This window comes from Gracilinanus agilis, chromosome 1, assembly GCF_016433145.1.
Source record: "Gracilinanus agilis isolate LMUSP501 chromosome 1, AgileGrace, whole genome shotgun sequence".
Classification (NCBI taxonomy): domain Eukaryota; kingdom Metazoa; phylum Chordata; class Mammalia; order Didelphimorphia; family Didelphidae; genus Gracilinanus; species Gracilinanus agilis.
Genome location: NC_058130.1, coordinates 135,594,257 through 135,614,944, shown reverse-complemented (window position 1 = coordinate 135,614,944; position 20,688 = coordinate 135,594,257). Strand labels below are relative to the sequence as shown.

The 20,688-nt window shown below is 37.3% G+C and overlaps 1 protein-coding gene across 1 annotated transcript in view; it reads left to right on the top strand.

Moving 5' to 3' along the window:
• Positions 1-1,962: 1,962 nt before the first annotated feature.
• CRAMP1 (cramped chromatin regulator homolog 1) overlaps positions 1,963-20,688 on the top strand; it is a 102,414-nt gene continuing 83,688 nt past the window's right edge. The window contains exons 1-2 of the mRNA XM_044657409.1: positions 1,963-2,083; positions 2,517-2,866. Coding sequence (XP_044513344.1) covers positions 2,034-2,083; positions 2,517-2,866 — 400 coding nt within the window. The 5' untranslated portion in view covers positions 1,963-2,033. The remainder of the gene's footprint in view (positions 2,084-2,516; positions 2,867-20,688) is intronic.

Sequence of the window (20,688 nt, the reverse complement as noted above, 5' to 3'; positions counted from 1 at the left end):
AGTTGTGGGGCTGCCAGTCTGGTCTGTGCTGGAGTGGGAGGACAGTTCCCAGCCTGGTGCCAGCAGCAAGAGGAGCGGTGCACCCACTTGACCCACCTTGGTTCCGACCAATCATTTTGTCGTGGCAATGGAGAATTTTCCTGTAGGGAAGGAGCAAAGTCAGGGGACTAATCGTTGGAAAAGTGATGTTGACTAGAGGGTCGATTGGAGGAACGTAAAGATGAGAACCAAGGTGCCCTATTTCAGGAAGTGTCGTCTAGGGAGAATGGAAGGATGATCAACCTCGACATTTGTGCTATGCATAGGATGAATCAGATCTTGTTGGAGTGCTTTGAGGGATACTCTTTCTTGAGGATCCGGGACCTAATACAGCTTGGGTAGTTGCGTTATATCCCTGGTGCTTTAAAAAGGTAGAAGAAATACCCTCCTCCCCCATGACAGGTGTTTGACTACTTTTTTCCTACTGAAAAAGGGAATTGCACCTGTGTGCACCATCAGGTAGTAATGCTGGGGCTACCTTCTCTGTAGAATGATTCAGCTGTGTTGCAACAGCTTTTAAAATTTTAGAACCTGAAGTTTTCTGTACAACTATCTAAGGTATACATACTAGCTAGCTAGCTTCTTGGCATTTTTCAGTTCTGAAAAATTCGGTGTCCTTGGTTCTGCCCGATATCTGCATTTAATGTCTCAGGTAAATTTTGTTTGGTCAAGTTATTTGAAAGTTAATTGTTTAAGGCTATATTTTATTAAGCTAAATGTTTGTGGTGTTGGCCTAATACTTGTAAAATGAATGGCAACTAAAGTCTTTGCTCCCTTACAAATTTTATACCAAGCAAAGCTCTTCTAAAAAAAATTTATGCATTTTAGGAAAAGAATATTGAATGGAAAATTGTAATGTTGTGCCCTATCCTTTGATCAGTTTTTGTAAAATATGTTTTAGATATTATATCTGTATTCTTCTGTAAAGTTTTTAGTAGTATTTTGCTTTTGATGCTTCATGTCACTTTTAGCTCATACCAGTTTTACTAGTTAATGATTAACATCACGGATTAGATATGTGAAAAGTCAGATTTTAGATTTCTTTGTGTTTTACACAATATATAATATTGACCCTGTGCTGATGCTATGTCCATTTTAAAGTTTTTTTTGTTATTGAAGAAAACTTTATTTCTTTAAAATTCTGTAGTACATATTCAATAGCATTAACTAAATGACTTTTAAATAATAGGTTGTTTTTTCTCCAAGGGTCATGTTTGTGGACATGGTTAGTTTTGTTTTATAATACATAGATTAATAATTTTGTCCACAGATAATTTAGATAAGTTGTTTTTGAGTGAAACTGTCTTTTGAAGGCATCTTTTTTTTTGATGAGCGAATTTAACTTGTGGAATTTTTATATTCAGGGGATAAGAAATTGTAACAATGATGATAAAGATTTTTAAACGAAGAATTCCACATGCTTACTTGGAAATAACTGCATCAAACTCATCTATATGCTGCTAAGTGTTTGGTGCAACAGGCTTTTGTTGGAAAAAGAAAAAGGAAAAACAAACCCCCAAACACCTTTTTTAGTCGTATTCTGAAATTATCTAAGGATCTTATCTTTGAAGTAAGTTCTTTTATGATGCCAGAAGACAATAACTTAGAGGGATTTGATGGTTTTGATAGCTGTTTATAATTTTTTTTTATATGCAAAAAGGTGACAGCAGCTTTCAGCCTCCCTGTTCTCTTTGCAAAGTAGCCAGTTTGATGTTGGCTCCTCCTGCACTTGATCTTGAGCCCTCTGTCTCTTTACTGGGGTGAACTTGTAGCTAGTGGCAGGAGTAGGTGTGCAAAATGTTGTAGTCCTTTCCCCTTTTTTGGGGGGGGGGCATTGTGGGGGGAGGGGGAAGGAGTTGGGAATCTTTGCAGCCTTGGCCAGCCCCAGCCCCAGAGTCAGAGCAGGAGAGAGCTCCACACGCACAGAGAAGCTGCTGCTGCATCTAGGACGATGAACCATTTCCCCCCTGGGTAGGTCGGATCACCTCGGCTCCATGGTGAGGAGAAAGAAGACAGCCCCCGGCCCCGAGGACCCGCAGCATGGGTAGGACGGAGAGGGGGCCCTGCAGCGGCTTCGGGGGCCCCGCAGCTCCCCGGGGTCTCCGCCGTCTGGGGCTGCTGCTGCTCTGGTTTTCTCTCTCTTCGCGAGCGCTTCAGACGCCTGACTTTGGCTGGGCCGTTTCCTTGGCAAATCCGCCGTCTAGCCCCCTTGGAAGGGTCCGGAGCCCTCCGGGTCGGTTCTGGTGGGGGTGGGGGTAGGCTGAGGATCCGTCCCCGGCCCCCTGACAGACCGGGCCCGGGCTGTTGGGCCGGGACAGGCAAAGGAGCCGAGAGGGGATTTGTAACAAACAACGGCGGCCATGTTGAGAGGGAATTTCTGCAGCTAAACTTCTCCCCTCACTGGGCCAGGGATTTTCTCTCCTTTACGGGTCTCATGAGGTTTTCCCTTTTTTCTTTCCTCTTCCCCCTTCCCCTAGGATGACAGTGAAGTTGGGAGACGGCAGCAGCGGGGAGGAAGGGCTCAAAAAGCTGGGCAAGAGATCAGCAGATGAGGAGTCCCTGGAAGGAGAAGGGGCTGGAGGAGGAGAAGCAGCAGAAGAGAACAGCCACAGCACAAAGAAAGAGGAGAAGATTATCAATAATAATAATAATAATAACCCTTCCTCCTCCAGCCTGCAGCAAGCTTCCTCCCCCCTTCAGGCCTCCTCCCAGGACCAGCATCATTTCTTAAGGTCCAGTGTGAGACCTCAGAGCAAGAGGTTCAGGAAAGATTCAGCCTGTGCAGTTGGCAGTAGCAGCAATAGCAGCACCAGTGCCAAAGGAAAAGGTATGATCAGCTCCCCCTAAAAAAACCCCAAATCACATTCACATACACCAAGACCCTGCCTCAAATTTTCAGGGTCTGCCACTGTTCTGGAGGGTCCAAGTGTCTGGGCATTCTTGTCTTTCCCCTCCCCCAACCTCTACACCTCCATACTAGTTAAATTGCAGTAATGGCCCACTCTCCAGTTAACATTTGCAAAATAGGCACTTTTGAAACTCACTTTGGAGTGAGGGAAAGGCACCTCTTTTAAAAAATAACCTCTATTTCTAAATTTAATCTATTTTGAGCTTCAACAAATTTCTTTTTATTTCAGCTAGTAAATTGGATTCTAATAATGTAATAATGTATTTTTCAAGTGATTGTTAGACTCTTGTTTTGAACTATGATAGAGTACTTAAGGTTCGAATAGAATCCTGAAAATTGAAAAAGGGAAATATTTGATGTTTTCCCTCTCTAGAAAGAAGTAGTTCACACAAAGGAAATGGTATGGTTTGGAAAAAAGAATTAGAAATGACTCGATTTGATGGCACTGGTCATCATTTTATAGAATGTATTTACCATAAGTTTGTTATTAATGCAAAACTCTTACAGATATTAAGAGTGTTGTTTCTCTTAAAATTTTCAGTTGTTTTGCTTTACTGTCTTGGTTAAGATCTTATTCTTTATGAGTTGTGACTAGTAAAGAGGATGTACTAGTGACCTAATACTATTGTATAGGAATGATAGTAAAGAATTAACACCTATCATTTTATTTTGATATTTTTATAGACTGTAGTTAAGTATACCTCTGCTATTTAATTTTTCCCCCTAAAGAGGAGAAAGAGTGTCAGATTTTTATCCTTTGCTTGTGAATGTACTACATTTTTGTCAACTTTTTTTATATCAATAATATGTCTCAGGACTGTGCCATTACCTGTGTAAAGGAATTAACAATCATCTCTTGTTTATATTCAGATGCTCACATTTTGTAAATTTGAAATACTTTTTGAATTATATCTATAATGTTAGAATTTTATATGGATCAATTCTTTGAGTTTTGTGAAATAATGGTTAAAGTTATTTAGTAAATAATGCCAGTAGTTTTAATAATGACAGATCTGAGGAGGTGATAGGCAAATCAGTTTGTTCAAAATTTGTAGTTCTCCCAAATCATCAACTTAAAATGAGTCAGTGGACTCTAGAATTATTGGTGCTACTAATATTTTGTTAAAGATTTTTGAAGTGGATCAGAGTTCAAGAGTGAAGTGACTTTAAGAGTATTCAAATATTAAAATTGCCTGAGGCAAGTATTCTCTTGGAAGCATAAAGTTTTGTGCTGATCAGCAGGAATAAATCCAACCTATTTATCTAATCTATTTGTTCAATTAAAATTAATTCTTTTTATTATGTTATATGCAGCATAACTATAGTGTTTACAAGTGCCATGAATGGCTTTCTGTTGTATAAGTTAATGAAAAGAAATCTGATAATAAATCCATTATCCCTATTTTTGTATTAAATATTAGAGTACCTGCTGAGTGATGAGTGGAGTTGGCTTTACTTTTTAGAATTGAGTCGCTTCCAAATAGAAAGCTGATAATGGCAGCATGGCATTGTGGAGCAATGGATTTTGGAGGCATTGAGACCTAGGTTCACTTATGAATTGTCATTTATTCTCTCAGAGCCTCAGTTTGCATATCTGTAAAATGGAGATAATATGAATAGTTGTAGAAAAAGTGCTTTGCAAACTTTAAAGTCCTATAAGAATATGAGTTATTAAACTTCTTTTCTGAAGCACTAATCATTAGCTTGCCATTAAATTATTTCAATAACATTGAAATATAAATTTGGCAAGGTCATGTACTCTAGAGGAAAATGTGCCTACTATGTTTTCACTGACTGGCTTTTTTTTTTTTAATAGTTTAAAAGTTTGTGATTTTAGAATTTAACTTGTAGCTAAAATGAGCTCTGGTGGTTTTTAGGAGATTGAGGAAGTGTATATGTTTTTCCTATTTAATAGCTTCCCTATCAGCACCTAGCAATTTAATTCCTAGTTTGACCTCTTTTTTGCAGCAAAATGATGATCATCATGATCATCCCTCAGATATGCTTTTAATGGTCCCAAGAAATGTTTTACTCCATATGAATTGTTAGCCTTAAAAAGAAAACAATTGTGTCTTTTGACAGTTTTCCCCACTTACATTAGTATAGCTCTCTAACCTTTGAAAATAGTACTTAACTTAAAGGAACATTCCCTTTACAATCTACACAGACTACAGACTTGAGACTGGAAAGTGTAAATATCAGTAACCAAATGGACCATTAAATCATTAAATCTGACACACCTAGTAAAAACTTAATTTACATAATTGTTTTGTTCTGTTTAGATATTAAAGTGAAAGCAGTTCTTTGTTATAGAATAACATTGATGTTTCTGAAGAGTCAGGAATGTTTCTTTGACTTAACTCCTATGTTATCCTCTACAAGACTGCAAGATGTTTGTTGATTTTATGATGAAAAAAAATTTCAACTAGAAAACTTTGAATTGGTAAAACACTTGAGGTTGAAGTAAGTTGTTGACAATTGTCTTAAAGACATCTTTAAGACTAAAACCAGAGTTGATTTCTTCTCTCTATCCATACATTTGCAGTTTCACAATCAACATTTTGGGAATCAGTTCTAGATAGTCTGAAAACACAACTGGGAGTCAGATGAGTTTTCTTGCATCTGCCACTAATTTGCCAGATTACTGGGAACAAATTACCTTATCAGACACTTTCTAATTTTCTCATAAAATGCAGAGTTTCATCAAGATCAAGGTTCTTAACATGTGGTCATGAATTTTAAGAAATATTTTTATAACTAAAATTAGCTTCAGTTATATTGGTTTTTGATGTAGTAGGTTTCAAGACATCATTTTGAGAAGAGATTTAGCTAGACATTACCATGGACCAGAGGTTCATGATAAATAATTAATGACCTCATTTCTAGATGATCTCTGTGACCCATTTCAACTCTTAAAAATCCGTAATCACTTGAACTTTAAGAACTTAAAGTAGATCTTATCCTGAAGTCAGTTCAGGAAGTAGGTTGTATCTTTAGTATGGTAAAAAAAAAAATTCTCCAAAGAAATCTTCCAAGGATATTCCTGCAGAGATTTTGTTTTATTTTCAGTGCAATCTTGGGAAACCAGTTTATCTGTTTCCTCATCTGTGAAATAGAGATAGATAATTCTTCTACTCTGTCATAGTATTGTTGTGAGGCACAAGTGAGATATAGGTAAAAAGTGTTCTGTGAACTATGGAACTCTATATAAATGTAAGCTGTTATTTTTAGGTGAATAATAGGCTTATTTACCAAAATCCTATTTCAGTGCATTATTCTACTGTGGAAAATTTCGTCCCTGGGTTTTTGAAGGTGCAAGCTCTAGCTAGTCCTGTCAAGCTGGAAAGGTTTTGAGTGTCAACCTGGTGATGGTCTGTATAGCTATTGTCTGAGGAATCAGCCTAGCTAATTTTAAAGAGGTTTATCACCATGGTGGCTCCATGGTGATGCAGTTTTTAAAACTACAATAAGTAATTCTTCATCTGGATTTGGGAGTCTGAAAACTTGTCTTGGACCTTCTGGGACAGGGGTCGGCAACTTATGGCTCTTCCTGCAGGAGCCATAAAGTCAATTTTTTTTTCAGGTGCTGTTACAGGAGTGCACACTGTGAGCACTGTATGCTTCTCACAAAATTACATTTTAAAAAATGTGGCGTTTATGGCTTTCACGGCCAAAAAGGTTGCTGACCCCTGTTCTGGGAACTAGCAGGATAATTAGGAGCAAGGTGACGACATTAAACCTCATCTCTCTACTAAGTCAGTACACATAGAAATATAATAGTTTTGTATATTTTAGAGCTTGAAAGGGACCTTATAGGTCACTAGTTTGACCATAATATGTGGAATTAACTTTTCTGATTGGTAGATCACCTAGGAGACCCTGAGAAAAGGGTATTTGTTGTTGACTTTTATTGGTAACTCTGAGCTCCTTAGGCTTTCCCAGATAACCAATGGAGAAGACTCATCACTGAAGAAAGAGGATAATTAGGGTGACCTCTCAGTTCTAGCTGGTGACCAGTTGATGATAAGCTGGAACTTTATATTCAGGTTCTGTCTTTTTCCTTAGATAAGAGGGATGCATAACCAGTCTCAGGTGAGGATGTGGCATTGTGGTTACCAGGGGAGACTTTATAGTGGACAAAAGTCATTATGTGCCAGGAACTATGCCAAGCTCTAGGGATACAAAGAAAGCAAAAATAGGCCCTGCCTTCAAGGAGCTTACATTGTAATGGGGGAGAAAAACATGAAAATAACTAGGTATGTAAAATGTAGATACAGAGTAGATCAGTGGTTCCCAAACTTTTTTGGCCTACCACCCCCTTTCCAGAAAAAATATTACTTAGCCCCCAGAAATTAATTTTTTAAAAATTTTAATAGCAATTAATAGGAAAGATAAATGCCCCCCTGGATTGCTGCAGCACCCACCAGGGGGTGGTAGTGCCCACTTTGGGAATCACTGGAGTAGATGGAAGATGTTCTCAGAGAATAATATGCTAGCAGATATAGGGACCCGAAAAGGCCTCCTGTAGAAGTTGGAATTTTAGCTGAGTCTTGAAGGAAGCCAAGGCAACTTAAGAAAAGGAATTGAGGAGAGAGCCTAACGGGCATTAGGAGACATTTAGTGCAAAGGTATAGAGTTTGGAGATGGCATATCATATGTAAGGACTAGCAAGTAGGACAATATGACTGAATGAATCATAGGTTTCAATTAGGGTAGTAGTGTTAAGATGACTGGAAAGAAGGTAGGAAGGAACCAGGTTGAGAAGAGTTTTAAATAAAAAAGAATTCTATTTGATCGTAGAGACAATAGGAAACCACTAGAATTTATTCAAATGAGAGCATGACATGGTAGGATTCACACTTGAGGAAAATTACATTGGCAGCTGAGTAAGATGGATGGAGTGGAGAGAGGCATGAAGCAGGAAGACCAGTTAGGGAAAATACTTTTTACTTGGATGATTACAAGAAGGCCCTGAAATGTGATGTGGAAAGAGAGAAGAGGGCATAATGAGAGATGCTGTGAAAGTAGAAAGGAAAGGATTTGGCAGCGGATTGGATGTGGAGTGAATGAGAGTGAGATGGAGGATAACCCTGAGGGTTATGAACTTGGTCATTGGGAATGTGGTGATGTCGGCATTAGTAGGAAAGGTGGGAAGAGGGGAGATTATGGGAGGGGGAATTGGATAATAAGTTCTGTTTTGGATATTCTGAGATTTAGAAGCCTCTGGGAAATTGAGTTTAAGGTGTTCAAAAGGTAGCTGGATATGTATGATCACAGTTAAAGAAAGAGGAAATGGGGGTGCTGATTATGTATGTATCAATCATCTTCATAGAGATAGATGATAATTGAACACATGGGAACTGATGAGATCACTAAGTGAGATTGGACAGAAGGGGACCCAGACCAGAGCCCTCTGTGGCATGATTAAGATGTGGCAAAGTAGACTGAGAAAAAGAGATCAGATAAGTAGAGAAGAAGCTGTAGAGAGCAGTGGCAGGAGGTGAGTCCAAGGGAGAAGGTGGCCAGTTCATCTGGAGTGTCAAGGCTGCAGAGAGGCCAAGGTGAATGGGGATCAAAAAGGGTCCAATAAGATTTGGCAGTTAGGAGCTCTCTGATAACTTTGGAGAGCGGTTTCATGATGATGAGATTGAGTGTTACCATTGCTTTTCTCTTCTCTTGTCACTGAAGCTACTTCTGCAGTGGGTCCTTTTGCCTAATGTGGTTCACAGGCAGAGCAGAGATTGCATGTATACATAGGAACAGGCCTGGGATGTTGACGTTCCCAGAACTCAGGAAGGAGGGAATAGCTGAGAGCCACACTAACACAAACACATGGATCCCTTCTCCTCAGGTTTTTTCCTCCTCAGAAAGATAGAGGTGAAAAAAGTATGTGTTTTAATACCTGGAGAATAAATAAATTGGCATATTGAATATAGTAGAATATTATTATGCTTTAAAGGGACATGTCATGTACAACATTCAGACATGAGAATAAATGAGCAAAAAGACATTTGTTTAGGGGTTTACTACATGCTAGATTCTGTGAATGGAAAGGCCCAGAAGCCATTTTAGTGACAGGTCAGTGGTAAGGATCCCCGGGGCCTTAAGAAGGACTTATCAGTATGTTAGTTGGTAGTGCCAGAGGTGTTGTGGAGCATAGAAGTATAGTAGGTAATAAGGCCAGGAAGATACTAGGAGCAGTGGGAGGATAAATGGTAAGGCCTGGAAATTCTCCCATCTCACTGAAAGGAACAAATTTAGTGGCCCATTTAGTTTAAGCAGTCAAGCATCCTAAATTGGATGGGTTCTAGGTGGCCTGAGTTAGGAAAGGGAGTAAGGAGAAGATAAGGGTTGAGGAAAGATTATTGCACATGATGATTACAACAGTTTAAATAAAACAACACTGAAAGGCAACAAAACTCAGATCAATTACAATAGACAGTGTTGGTACCAAATTATCAAAGTTAAAGCACAAAGCCTTCCTTTTTGTTAACAGTTGGCAACTATTAAAATGGAAAGTGACAAGTACTAAGATATTTTGCTTAACTGTTCCTTGGGAATTATCTTAGTGAAGATTGTATGAATATTTATTGAGAAGTATCTTCTCTGTTCAAAAAAAATGCTATCAATACTTTCTTAAAAATGGACAGCTAGGTAGCATGGGGGAGAGAGTGCCAGGCCTGGGTCACACAGCTGGGAAGTGTCAGGCCAGATTTGAACCTAGGACCTCCCGTCTCTAGGCCTGACTCTCAATCCACTGAGCTACCCAGCTGCCCCCTTTTCTTACCAATACTTGTGTTCTTAGTTCCATCACCTCCTCCTTTCTAAGTTCTTTGTCCCTTCAATCATTGCCTTTCTTTTCTTAATTTTCAGTTTCTTTATCTGCTCTTTCCTTCTGTCCTACTTATAAACGTGCCCAGATTTTATTTAATTGAAACTTCTTTGCAAGATAACCAGTGATCTATAGTGTTAGGTCCAGTAGCTTTTTCTGAGTTTGACATTATTTATTGTTTTCTCCTACTGATATTTTCCTAACTGCTATGTTGTAATTTTATTTTTCCTTGTCAGAATACTCCTGTGCCTCATCTGCAGGTTCCTCAGCCTTATCCTACCTTTATTCACATGGGTACCACAGGACTCTGACCTGTGATTTCTCCTCAATCTTTTCGGCGGTCTCATCAGCTCTCATGGATTTAACTATCGTCTCTGCGCATAACTCCCAAAGCTACTTATCCAGCCGGGACTCTAGTAATGTATCTCAAACTCAGCATTTCTAAAACATAACTCATCATCTTTTCCTCAAAACCTGCTTTTCCTCCTAATTATATTTTAGTGAGGGTAACCTTATCCTTCCAGTCATCCAGATTTACAACCTTAAAGTCATTCTTGACTTTCAACTTTTCTTCCCTTTCTCCCTCATCCCATATTCAGTCACTTGCTAACGTCTTATTAATTTCACTTCTTGAGCATCTCTCATATGCATCCCCTTCTCTCTGTTCTTGACATACCTTACTTTAGGTTAGCATCGCCTTTTGTCTAACTACCACCATAGTTTTCCTGTTGGTCCTCCTAAATGGTATCTTTCCTTTGCATAGAGATGCTAATTGAATCCATATAGATGGAGAAGAGAAAAGGACCCAAGACAGAACTTTGAGGACATCCATGGTTAGTAGATGAGGTCTGACTGAAAATCCAGCAAAGGAGATTGGGAAGGAGTAGTCAGATAAGGTAGGAGGAAAATTAAGAGAGCAGTGTTACAAAAACCTACAGGGAAAGAAAGGAATGTCAAGATGGTTGAAAGCATCAGAGTCTGCCTAGAGGTCAAAAAGTCTGAGAGTTGAGGAAAACAAACATTAGATTTAACAATTAAGAGATCATTAGTAAATTTAGAGAGAGCAGTTTTGTTTGAATGATGAGGTCAGAAGCCAGACTACACAGTTAAGAGAGCAAGATGAAAGGAAATAGAGAAACTTCTTGTAGACAGCCTTCTCAAGGAATTTAACTAAGAAAGGGAGAAGAGATATTGGACAATAATTTATAAGGATGAATAGATCCAGTGAGGCTTTTTTGAGGATGGGACGGACATGTAAAGAAGTAGGAAAGCATAGACAGATTGAAGATAAATAAGACTGAGGTTGGTGGGATGGAGGGTGGCTCGGTAGCAGCCCCAGGGACCTCAGGCCAGGATGGCAGTGTTTAGAGATTAAATGGCCACTTCTTCATGAGAGACATTGGTAAAGGAGGATTTAGTTGCAGAAGTTATCTGGGTGATAAGAGAAGAGGAATGGGGAATCCTTAGCTTCCATTAAGAAATAGCCCAAGTACAATTTTCTTCCAGAAACTTTTCCTTATTTCTCTGGTCTTCTGTCAATTATTGTCTTTTATTTACTTAACTTTGAATATGTTCTATAGTTCAGTAGAATGTTTGTTCCTTGATCGCAGGGATTTTGTATTTGTATCCCTAATGCTTAGCAAAAATGCCTGCTATATTTTAGGTGTTTAATGAATGTTAATTGATTTCACTGTCTAAACAACTCCAACATAAACTTTTTTTAAACTCAGACATGGCCTGGGCAGATATGGAGATGAAGGTGATTAGGTTTATGTCTGAGGGCACTTGACAATTTCTTGACTGCATAACTAAAGATAATTTATTGCTTTGTAAATTTCACAAATTTAGCATTTTGCATATTGTAATTTTTTAAACAGCTATAAAGAGGATTATTCTTAAAGTGTGTGTGTGTGTGTGGGAACCCGAGTAATAAGAACGTAACAGCTCATTTATAGTAGTTTTTCAAATTCTCTAAAGTGAATTATGGTTGTTTGTAGTTGTCAATATCAAATATACTTGAATTCTAGTTTTCTTAGTACATTTGTTTTGTATGAAATTAAAACAGTGTTAATGATGTTGGGTAACATTTAAACAGCAGTATAGGTTATAGTATTTGTATATTTGTATGTGAATGCTTTAAGATCTTCATAATTTCCTACTAGTTGCTCCATTTTGGAGAGATGAATTGAGTAGAAGTTGTATACTTTCTGACCCTTATAATTAGATTGGACATTAAGAAATATATGCAACAGCATCAGATAATTAGGTAGGGGAGGAATTCACCCAATATTGTTTAATATTAATATATGCAATACATTGTGCTGGGGACATAAGGACTCAAGGACTGAGTTTGTTTTACCTTCAAGGAGCTTATGCTATGTCAGAATTAAGAATAAGGGAAAGATCACTGTAGTTGGTTTTGAAAGACCTTGTAAATAGAGTAAATAGAAATTGGATTGGACCTTTGAGGAATGGTCCAGCTTGAGATTAATAGTGAAATAAGCAACATTTTGGACAGAGGCATAGGGACAAGAATGAAATGTGGTCTTTAGGTGATGGTACAGAGACTAACCTCATAAAAGTAGAGATCTCGTGATAGCAGTTGATGAGAGAAACAGTGGGAAACATAAGATCATTTTATCCAGTGCACATTTGAGTAAGGGTTTGTTGTGTACAGTGCTATGCTAGACTCTAAAAGTGATCCAAAGTATATCTAACACATGAATCTTATCCCCTGTCCTCTCTGTTAGGAAGATAAGACACAAATTACTATATTATATAATTGTAAATAAATACTTTAAATTTTATTTAAAACATTTTTTTCCCACAGTTATATGATTCATATTGTTCTCCTCCCCTTGTCCCTCCTCCCTTCCTAAAGTTTACAGGCAATTCCACTGGGTAATACATATATTATCACTCAAAACCTAAATAAATACTTTAAAGAGGTCTGATCCAAGCAGAAGATAAATAAAAGCTTCATCGGATAGATGGGATTTGATTTGGGCTCTGGTGGAAGAGCAAGCCAGGGGTAGGGAACTGAATGAAGAAAGTCAGCTTGAGCTTTTAGTAAATGCAAGCTCATTTGAATTCCAGTGTTGTCAGTAGTCAGGAAAGCTAAATCATGCCTTACATTAATCATGCTAATCATGCCTGCATTAAGAAAGGCATAGTTTATAATAGTATTTTGGCCTCACTCTACCCTCATCCAGAACAGTGATAAACTGCATTCTACATCTAGTACAATGTACTGGAATTTAGAATAAGAGGGAAACCTGGACAGTGATAGGACTTTTGGGCATATTAGCTTTCTTTGAAGGATTTGAAAGTGTTTAATCTGGAGAAGAGACTTGAGTATAGCTTTTTAAGTATTTGAGAGACTATTGTGTAGAAGAATGGATTAGACCTGTTCTAATTGGCCTACTAGTACAGAAGTAGGAGCTGTGATGAATGTTGCAGAGGCAGATTTAGGCATGACATAGAGTATATTGAAAAGTTTTCCTGAAAGTAAAGTTGTCAAGAAGTGGAAAGGACTGCTACTTTGGGAATGGGAGTTTGTGCTTTCTCTTCCCTCCACAGAGATCTTCAAGCAGAGAGGCCAGATAGCAGGTCATGCTATGGAGCAGTGATTCCCAAAGTGGGCGCTACCGCCCCCTGGTGGGTGCTTCAGTGATCCAGGGAGCCGGTGATGGCCACAGGTGCATTTATCTTTCCTATTAATTGCTATTAAAACTTAAAAAAAAATCAGTTTCCAGGGGGCTAAGTAATATTTTTTTCTGGAAAGGAGGTGGTAGGCCAAAAAGGTTTGGGAACCACTGCTGCGGAGGGATTCTTGTTCAGATATGGGTTGAACTATATGGCCTTTGAGGTGGCACCTTCCAACTTAACAGATTTTTAGAGCAGAGAATAATCTGTTTTAGCTAGAAGGGGGAGTCTACTAAGAAGAATACAAAATAAATCTGGAAAAGTAGTGTGTCAAATTGGGGGTGGCCTTGAATGCCAGGGAAAGGGATTTGTACTTAATTCAGTAAATAATGATTGGAATGTTTTAAATGCTAGACTAATAAATTTGGATTTGTTCTGTTAAATAGGTGGGAATGACATGAAGAATTTAGTGTTATAGAAAGATTAATTGAGCAGCAGGATAAATTGGATGGCAGAGAGGGCCAGTTAAGAGGCATTTGGTTTTATCTGGGCATGAAGTGACAAAGTTTGTTACAAAAAGCTTTGACTTGTTTCAGGTATTTCCCAGTAAGATTAACTGATAGTGATGGTGTTCTCATAACATTTTTGGATGTCTTTAAAACAAACTTATCTACACCATCTGACACATCATATGTCTCATTAGAGATGAAAGAAACCCTATATATTAAACCATCTTAAGGCACCTTGCTGCTTGTCTGAATTATTTCTGGTGAATAGAGGTGACTGATTGGTGCTTCGTCTGCTCTGTAAGGTCCCTTGCCATTTTGTATTGAAGGCAGCAGGCCATGAATAAAGTTTTCCATTTCAGGGAATTTCAGTCAGGCCTGAAAAAGTACTTTTATTTCAGCCTCAACCAGGAAGGTCAGTAAAACTTTGGTCACGGATAAGAGTGCGGGGAAAATCCAGGTGTAGGGCAAAGCTTTTCAAAATTGTAGTTTGATTGCTGTATTTGTGGCCTCTAGAATTTTTAAAAATGTCTTCTATTTGAAGATAAGTAACATTAAGTTCATCAAGCCTGAAAGGAAAAAAATCTGTCATTGAAGTTTTATATAGAGTAAAAAATTTTAATCACTCTTTTAAAATTGAACCTTGATATCCAAAAGCATATTTTGGAATGTTTAGTACATAATAAAAATAAAGATAACTGTAAAACTGACTGTAGATGTGTGTGTGGTATGATAGAGTAGAAATAATATGGAATGTAGTTCAAATTCTACCTTTGATATTATCTTTGATTATATAGTCATCACTTAATAACTTTGTTTTTTGTTTTTGTTTACATTTTTAAACCCTTAACTTTTTTTTGCATATTGGCTCCTAGGTGGAAGAGTGGTAAGGGTAGGCAATGGGGATCAAGTGACTTGCCCAGGGTCACACAGCTGGGAAGTGTCTGAGGCTGGATTTGAACCTAGGACCTCCCGTCTCTAGGCCTGACTCTCGATCCACTGAGCTACCCAGCTGCCCCTTCACTTAATAACTTTGGATCTCTTTTTTTAAATCCAAAAAATGGAAATAAGAAAACCTGAAATTCCTTTTCATTGATATGAGGATTAAGTGAAATAATAAATGTCCTCTATCTTGATACTCTTGTTCAGTTATCATAGTTATATTCAGTATATTCAATAACTTGTCCTTCCCTATCCCTTTGCCTTAGGCCATGGGATCCCTTTGTCCTGAATAGTGATTTTCCTGGTTCACTCTTAGTGTCCAGGTGGACTTTTCAGCCATGCTTCACTTTATTCTTCCCCACTCCCTTGGTGTCTTCTCAGATGTCATTTTGCTTCATAGCCTATATTGTTCATCCTTCTCCTTCTCCCCCCTTTCATAATTAAATTAATTCTGCTGATACTTTTGGAAAGAGGGTGCCAGTATATTTCCTGTGGCTCCTCTTCCAACCCTGAATCTTTCCAAACCAAAATGACCACTCTTGCTACCATATTCTTGTTTGTGTTGTTTCCTGTTAGAAGGTTAAGTATCTTAAGGGCAAAGACTTTTCTTTTGTATTTATTTTTGAGAATTTAGCATAGTGTTTGGCACAAAGTGCCTACTAATTTCATTTTTTAAAAATTCATTATACATTCAGGCCTTTCTTTTTCATTTGATAACATTCTATTTCCTAGAACTGGGGTTAGATCTTTTGTGTTTCATAGATCTATTTGGCAGTGTGGTAAAACTGGTTCCTTTTCCAGAATAGTGTTTTTAAATGCATAAAATAAAGTACATAATATTACAAATTTGTTATACAACCTCTGTTGGATTCTTACTATAGCCACAGTAGGCCTTCTTCACCTCCCTGATGACCTTACTATTCCACTCTCCTGGCTTTTCCAAACCTTTTCATCCCTCCTTAAACTTCCCAAGGTTCTCCTTTTCCCCTTTTGCCTCATATTTTACTGAAAAAAATCAAAGCCATTAGCTATAAAAGTTCCCTGTTTTCTCCTCTTTATTTCATATCTCTTAGGTATCTTCTGCCAATATCGTCACAATTTTCTCACACAAGGAAATGGCCCTACTCTTTGTGAAGGCAAAGCCCTCTACCTGCACAATGGATCCTATTCTATCTCATCTTCTATTATCCATATTATTTCAAATGTTTCCAATCTCTCCCTGTCTACTGGCTCCTTTCCACAGTTTATAAAGATGCCTATGTCTCCCCGAGCCTCAAAAAAATCCTCACTGATAGATACTTCTATCCCCAATTCTTCCCTTTGTGGCAAGACTTCTTGAGAAGGCCTTTCTAAAATTAGATGTCTTCATTTCCTCCTGTTTCTCTTCTTAACCCCCTACAACCCAGATTTTGATCTCATCAATAATCTGAAACTGCCCTCTTTCAGATTTACTAGTAATCTTTTAATTGTCAAATCCATTGGCATTTTCTCAATCCTTAATTTTCTTGACCTGTCTGCAGCCTTTGACATTATTGATCACCTTCTCTAGGTTTTTAGGACACCACTCTCTCCTTGTTCTCTTTTTACCTATCTGATTGTTCCATCTAAGTCTCCTTTGCTGAATCCTCTTCTAGGTTGTGCCTCTTTACTAAGACTCTCACAGGGTTCCTGGGTCCTCTTCTATTCTATTTGACTTGATGATCTCATTATCTACTATAGATTTAATTTTCATCTCTATGCTCATAATCTCAACTTGCCTGAAGTATACTCATCTCCCTTTCTGAACTTCCCTATTACTTTTGAGGGTACCACCATCCTCCCAGCATCTCCATCAGAAGCTAGGTGTCTTTTTCAACTCAGCATTCACATACTCCATTCCAAACTGTTGCCATGGTCTGTGTTGATTTCCTTTGAAATATCTCTCAAATACTCCCTCTTTTCTCCTCTGATATTAACAATACCTTAGTGTAGCAAACTTAATAGATAAATGTTGTGTGTGTTCTGACTGCTAAATTGACCAACCATTTATACTCCCATCTCTTAACTTTCCTCAGGCCTTCCCATTCCTTGAGATTCAACAATTTTGAAATTTGACCAATTAATAACCCTAGAACGGCCTCATAAATGTTCAAGTGAAAAGAGTTAGTCCTAAGTCTCTCACTTTAAATCAAAAGCTAGAAATGATTATGCTTAGTGAGGAAGGCATGTAGAAAGCCAAGATAGGCTGAAAGCTAGGCCACCACTCTGATAGTTAGCAGCCATCAATATCAAGGCAAGACCCTCCATCAGCAAAATGACGACTCACTGAGGGTTCAGATGATGGTTAGCATTTTTATCAATAAAGCATTTTTTAGTTAAGGTATATGTATATTTTTTTAGATATAATACTATTGCATACCTAACAGACTATAGTATAGTGTAAACATAACTTTTATATGCACTAGGAAACCAGAACATTTGTGCAAGTTGCTTTTATTGTGATAATTCACTTTATTACAGTGGTCTGGAACTGAACTTGAAATACCTCTGAGATATATGCCTGTTTTGCATATAGTGTTTTAGTGGTATGTGTTTTATTACTCCCTTCACATTAAACTATAAGCTCCATGAGAATAGGGGACTCCTCTTATGTGAACTCTGTATTTTAACTAGTGGATAACAAATGTTTTTTTAGTTAATGAATAGCTAACTAAAATAGCAATGAATCTGAATTATTGCTATATAAGCAAGACTAACCAGAAGTTCTAATGAAGGAAGAGAATTTGATTTCATAGGTATGATTGAAACTTGATAGTATGGGACTCGTGACAGGAATATTACTCTGGAATGATAAGCCTTATTCAAAAGAAACTGCAAGACTAAGGCAGCATTAAATATTGAGAGAATAGATTCATCTGACAACATTCAGAAATAGGAAGAGTTTGAGGAAGCATGGTGGGAAGTATTTGAATGAAAATCACTGGAGGCAGAAACAGAAGCTATATAGTCATCCAAGTATTCTACAAAAACACCTGGACAGAAGGAAGAAATTGATGAGGAATTTGGAACAGGTCATAAAAGCCTGGCACAGAAATATCATATATTACTGATGAAGGAGTTCGGTTATTTGAATATCTGCTGAAACATTTTTTTTTTGCCAAATACCAAGCAGATAATCATTTCTTGACTCCTTTGAAAAGAAATGTACAAAGAAGAAATAATGTTCTGGCCCTTATTCTCACTTAAGTGGTTGCTAGGGTAGAATTTGTGAGCCCTATGAACAGAAATGTTCACATCATCTTAGAAATTATTGTACAAAAGGCGAATAAAGTTTGACATGCACCTTACCTACATTTTGGAAGAGGATATTTCAGAGGATAAAGAAGGATGATAGGTAAGTTCCTATGGACTGAAATTTATAGGGTAAATTTTTATTAAAAGAGAAGGGAAGGGCAACTAGAAGACAGTAAGTAGGGTTGGGAGAACCTGAGTCCAAATTTAGCCTCAGATACTTCCTAGCTATTGTGACCCATGGCAAGTCACTTACCCAGTTTGCCCTAAGACCCTTCTGTCTTAGATATGTTACTAAAACAGAAAATATAGGTTTAAAAAAAGAGAGAGAAGGAATGTTGTTGAAGAATTAAATTCTTTGTTTTTTTAAGCATGTTTATTCTGAAATTAAAAACTAAAAAAAAAAAAGCATTTCTATATATACAGCACTAAAAGTACATGAAACCATTAATCTTCATATTGTTTGTCTTTTATATGTGTATATATGTATGTATAAATGCCAGTTTTAAAATAATCTTACCTCTATTTCCTTTTCTGTTCATTTAAAAAAGTTCTTACAATAGCATTTTTTTTTACCTCAGAATTGCTTATCTTCCTTTTTCCCTTACCTCTTCTTCCCAGTAAAGAATTGAGAGAAGAGAAAAGTTCTTGTAACAAGTGAATGTGGTAACAAAATATGTACATATTTTTGCTCTGTGAGACTATTTGCTCTCTATCAGGAGAAGGGTAACATGTTACATTATAGGTTCTCAAAAGAACTGGTTGCTCTTTAGGATTAGTCAAAGTTCCCTGAGTCAAACATTGTTTTTTTGGTAATGTCTCTGTGTAAGTCATTCTTATGGTTCTGCTTATTTTTTACCCTGAATCAGTTCATTTTCATCAAGAATTTCTGAAATTTTCTTATTTTTTTATGGTGCATGAATATTTCATTACACTCATAAAACAGTTTGCTCAGCATTCCTCAGTTTATGGACACCCCATAAAATTATTTCCTTTCTCCTCTTCCCCCCATTCCTCTTTTAATCCTACTTTTTGGGTTGGGAGATTTGTTTTGCTTGCCTATTCTCTCCCAGGTCTTATCCTCTCTCTTAACTTCTCCACCCCTTTTAAGTTTGATGTATTTCTACACCAAATTGTGTCCAACCCTCCTTACCTGTCTCAAATAAAAGTGTTTCATTTGATGACTAAACTCTTTATCCCTTCTTTCATGGTCATATGCTCTTTTCATGCAGTCCAATTAAAAGAAATCACAAAGTCCAGTATTTTTTGCAGTGGTGTTTTCTTTCTTTTTCTCTTCTCTTCTCAGAACCAGTCCATTCTTTACCTCTTCAATTATTCTTATTTAACTAACCCTTGATACTGTTTTTAAATAAAATTCAGTTTTTTTAATTTTTAGATCCTTTTGCTCTCCCTTAATATCCATTGATTTTTTAAAAATTATGTATATTTTTTGAGTGAATAAATCAGGTCCACTTCCCTCCACATTGAGAATAAGGGAAAAATAAAATCATTGTTACAAACATCTATACTAAAGCAAATTTCTGCATTAGTTATATCTAAAAAAAAGCCATTGTGCACAGTCTTTCACCTCTTTATTAGGAGGTGAGTAACATGTTTCATCATTAGCCATCCAGATTCATCTTGTACACTATGTATACTAAAAATAGTTAGAGAATTAAGGTTCTGAAGGGACATTTTTTTCTCCCGTTGAATATGTAGCCCCTGAAAATTGCTTGAATTAATCTTTCTTAATTTCTCTGGTGTTTGCATTTCAAAATTCCTTTTCATGTCTTTTCACTAGAAATGCTTTAATTCCATTAAAGTCCCACTTTTTACTTCTCTTAGGATTATACCTGATTTTACCTTGGAAGTTATTTGTTATATACCTGTATCCTTTGGCTTCCTCAATATTGTATTCCAAGATCTCTAATTTATAGTAGGAACTACCAGGTTTTGTATGCTTCTGACTGTGGATCCTTGGGAATTTGAACTGTTTTTTTCTGGATGCCTACAGTATTTTTTTCTTCCATGTAGGACCTAAGAATTTGAATTGACGTTCCTGAAACTTTTCCTTTTGGAGTTCCTCTCAGGAGATGATTAGTGGATTTCTTTTTATCTTTGCCTTCTAGTTCTAATAGCTCTGGACCGTTTTCATTTATTATTTTTTAAACATAATTTTCAGATTGACCAATTATTCTCACATGACCTTTCCTTGACCCATTTTCCAGGTCATTAAAATATATATAATTTAAGGGGCAGCTGGGTAGCTCAGTGGAGTGAGAGTCAGGCCTAGAGACGGGAGGTCCTAGGTTCAAACCCGGCCTCAGCCACTTTCCAGCTGTGTGACCCTGGGCAAGTCACTTGACCCCCATTGCCCACCCTTACCAATCTTCCACCTATGAGACAATACACCGAAGTACAAGGGTAAAAAAAGAAATGACCATCCTACCTCTACTTATTCTACTTATTCAATATCCTACATCTACTTATTCAATATCATCTCAATTAAATTTCCAAAAATTCATTTTATTGAACTAGAAAGAATA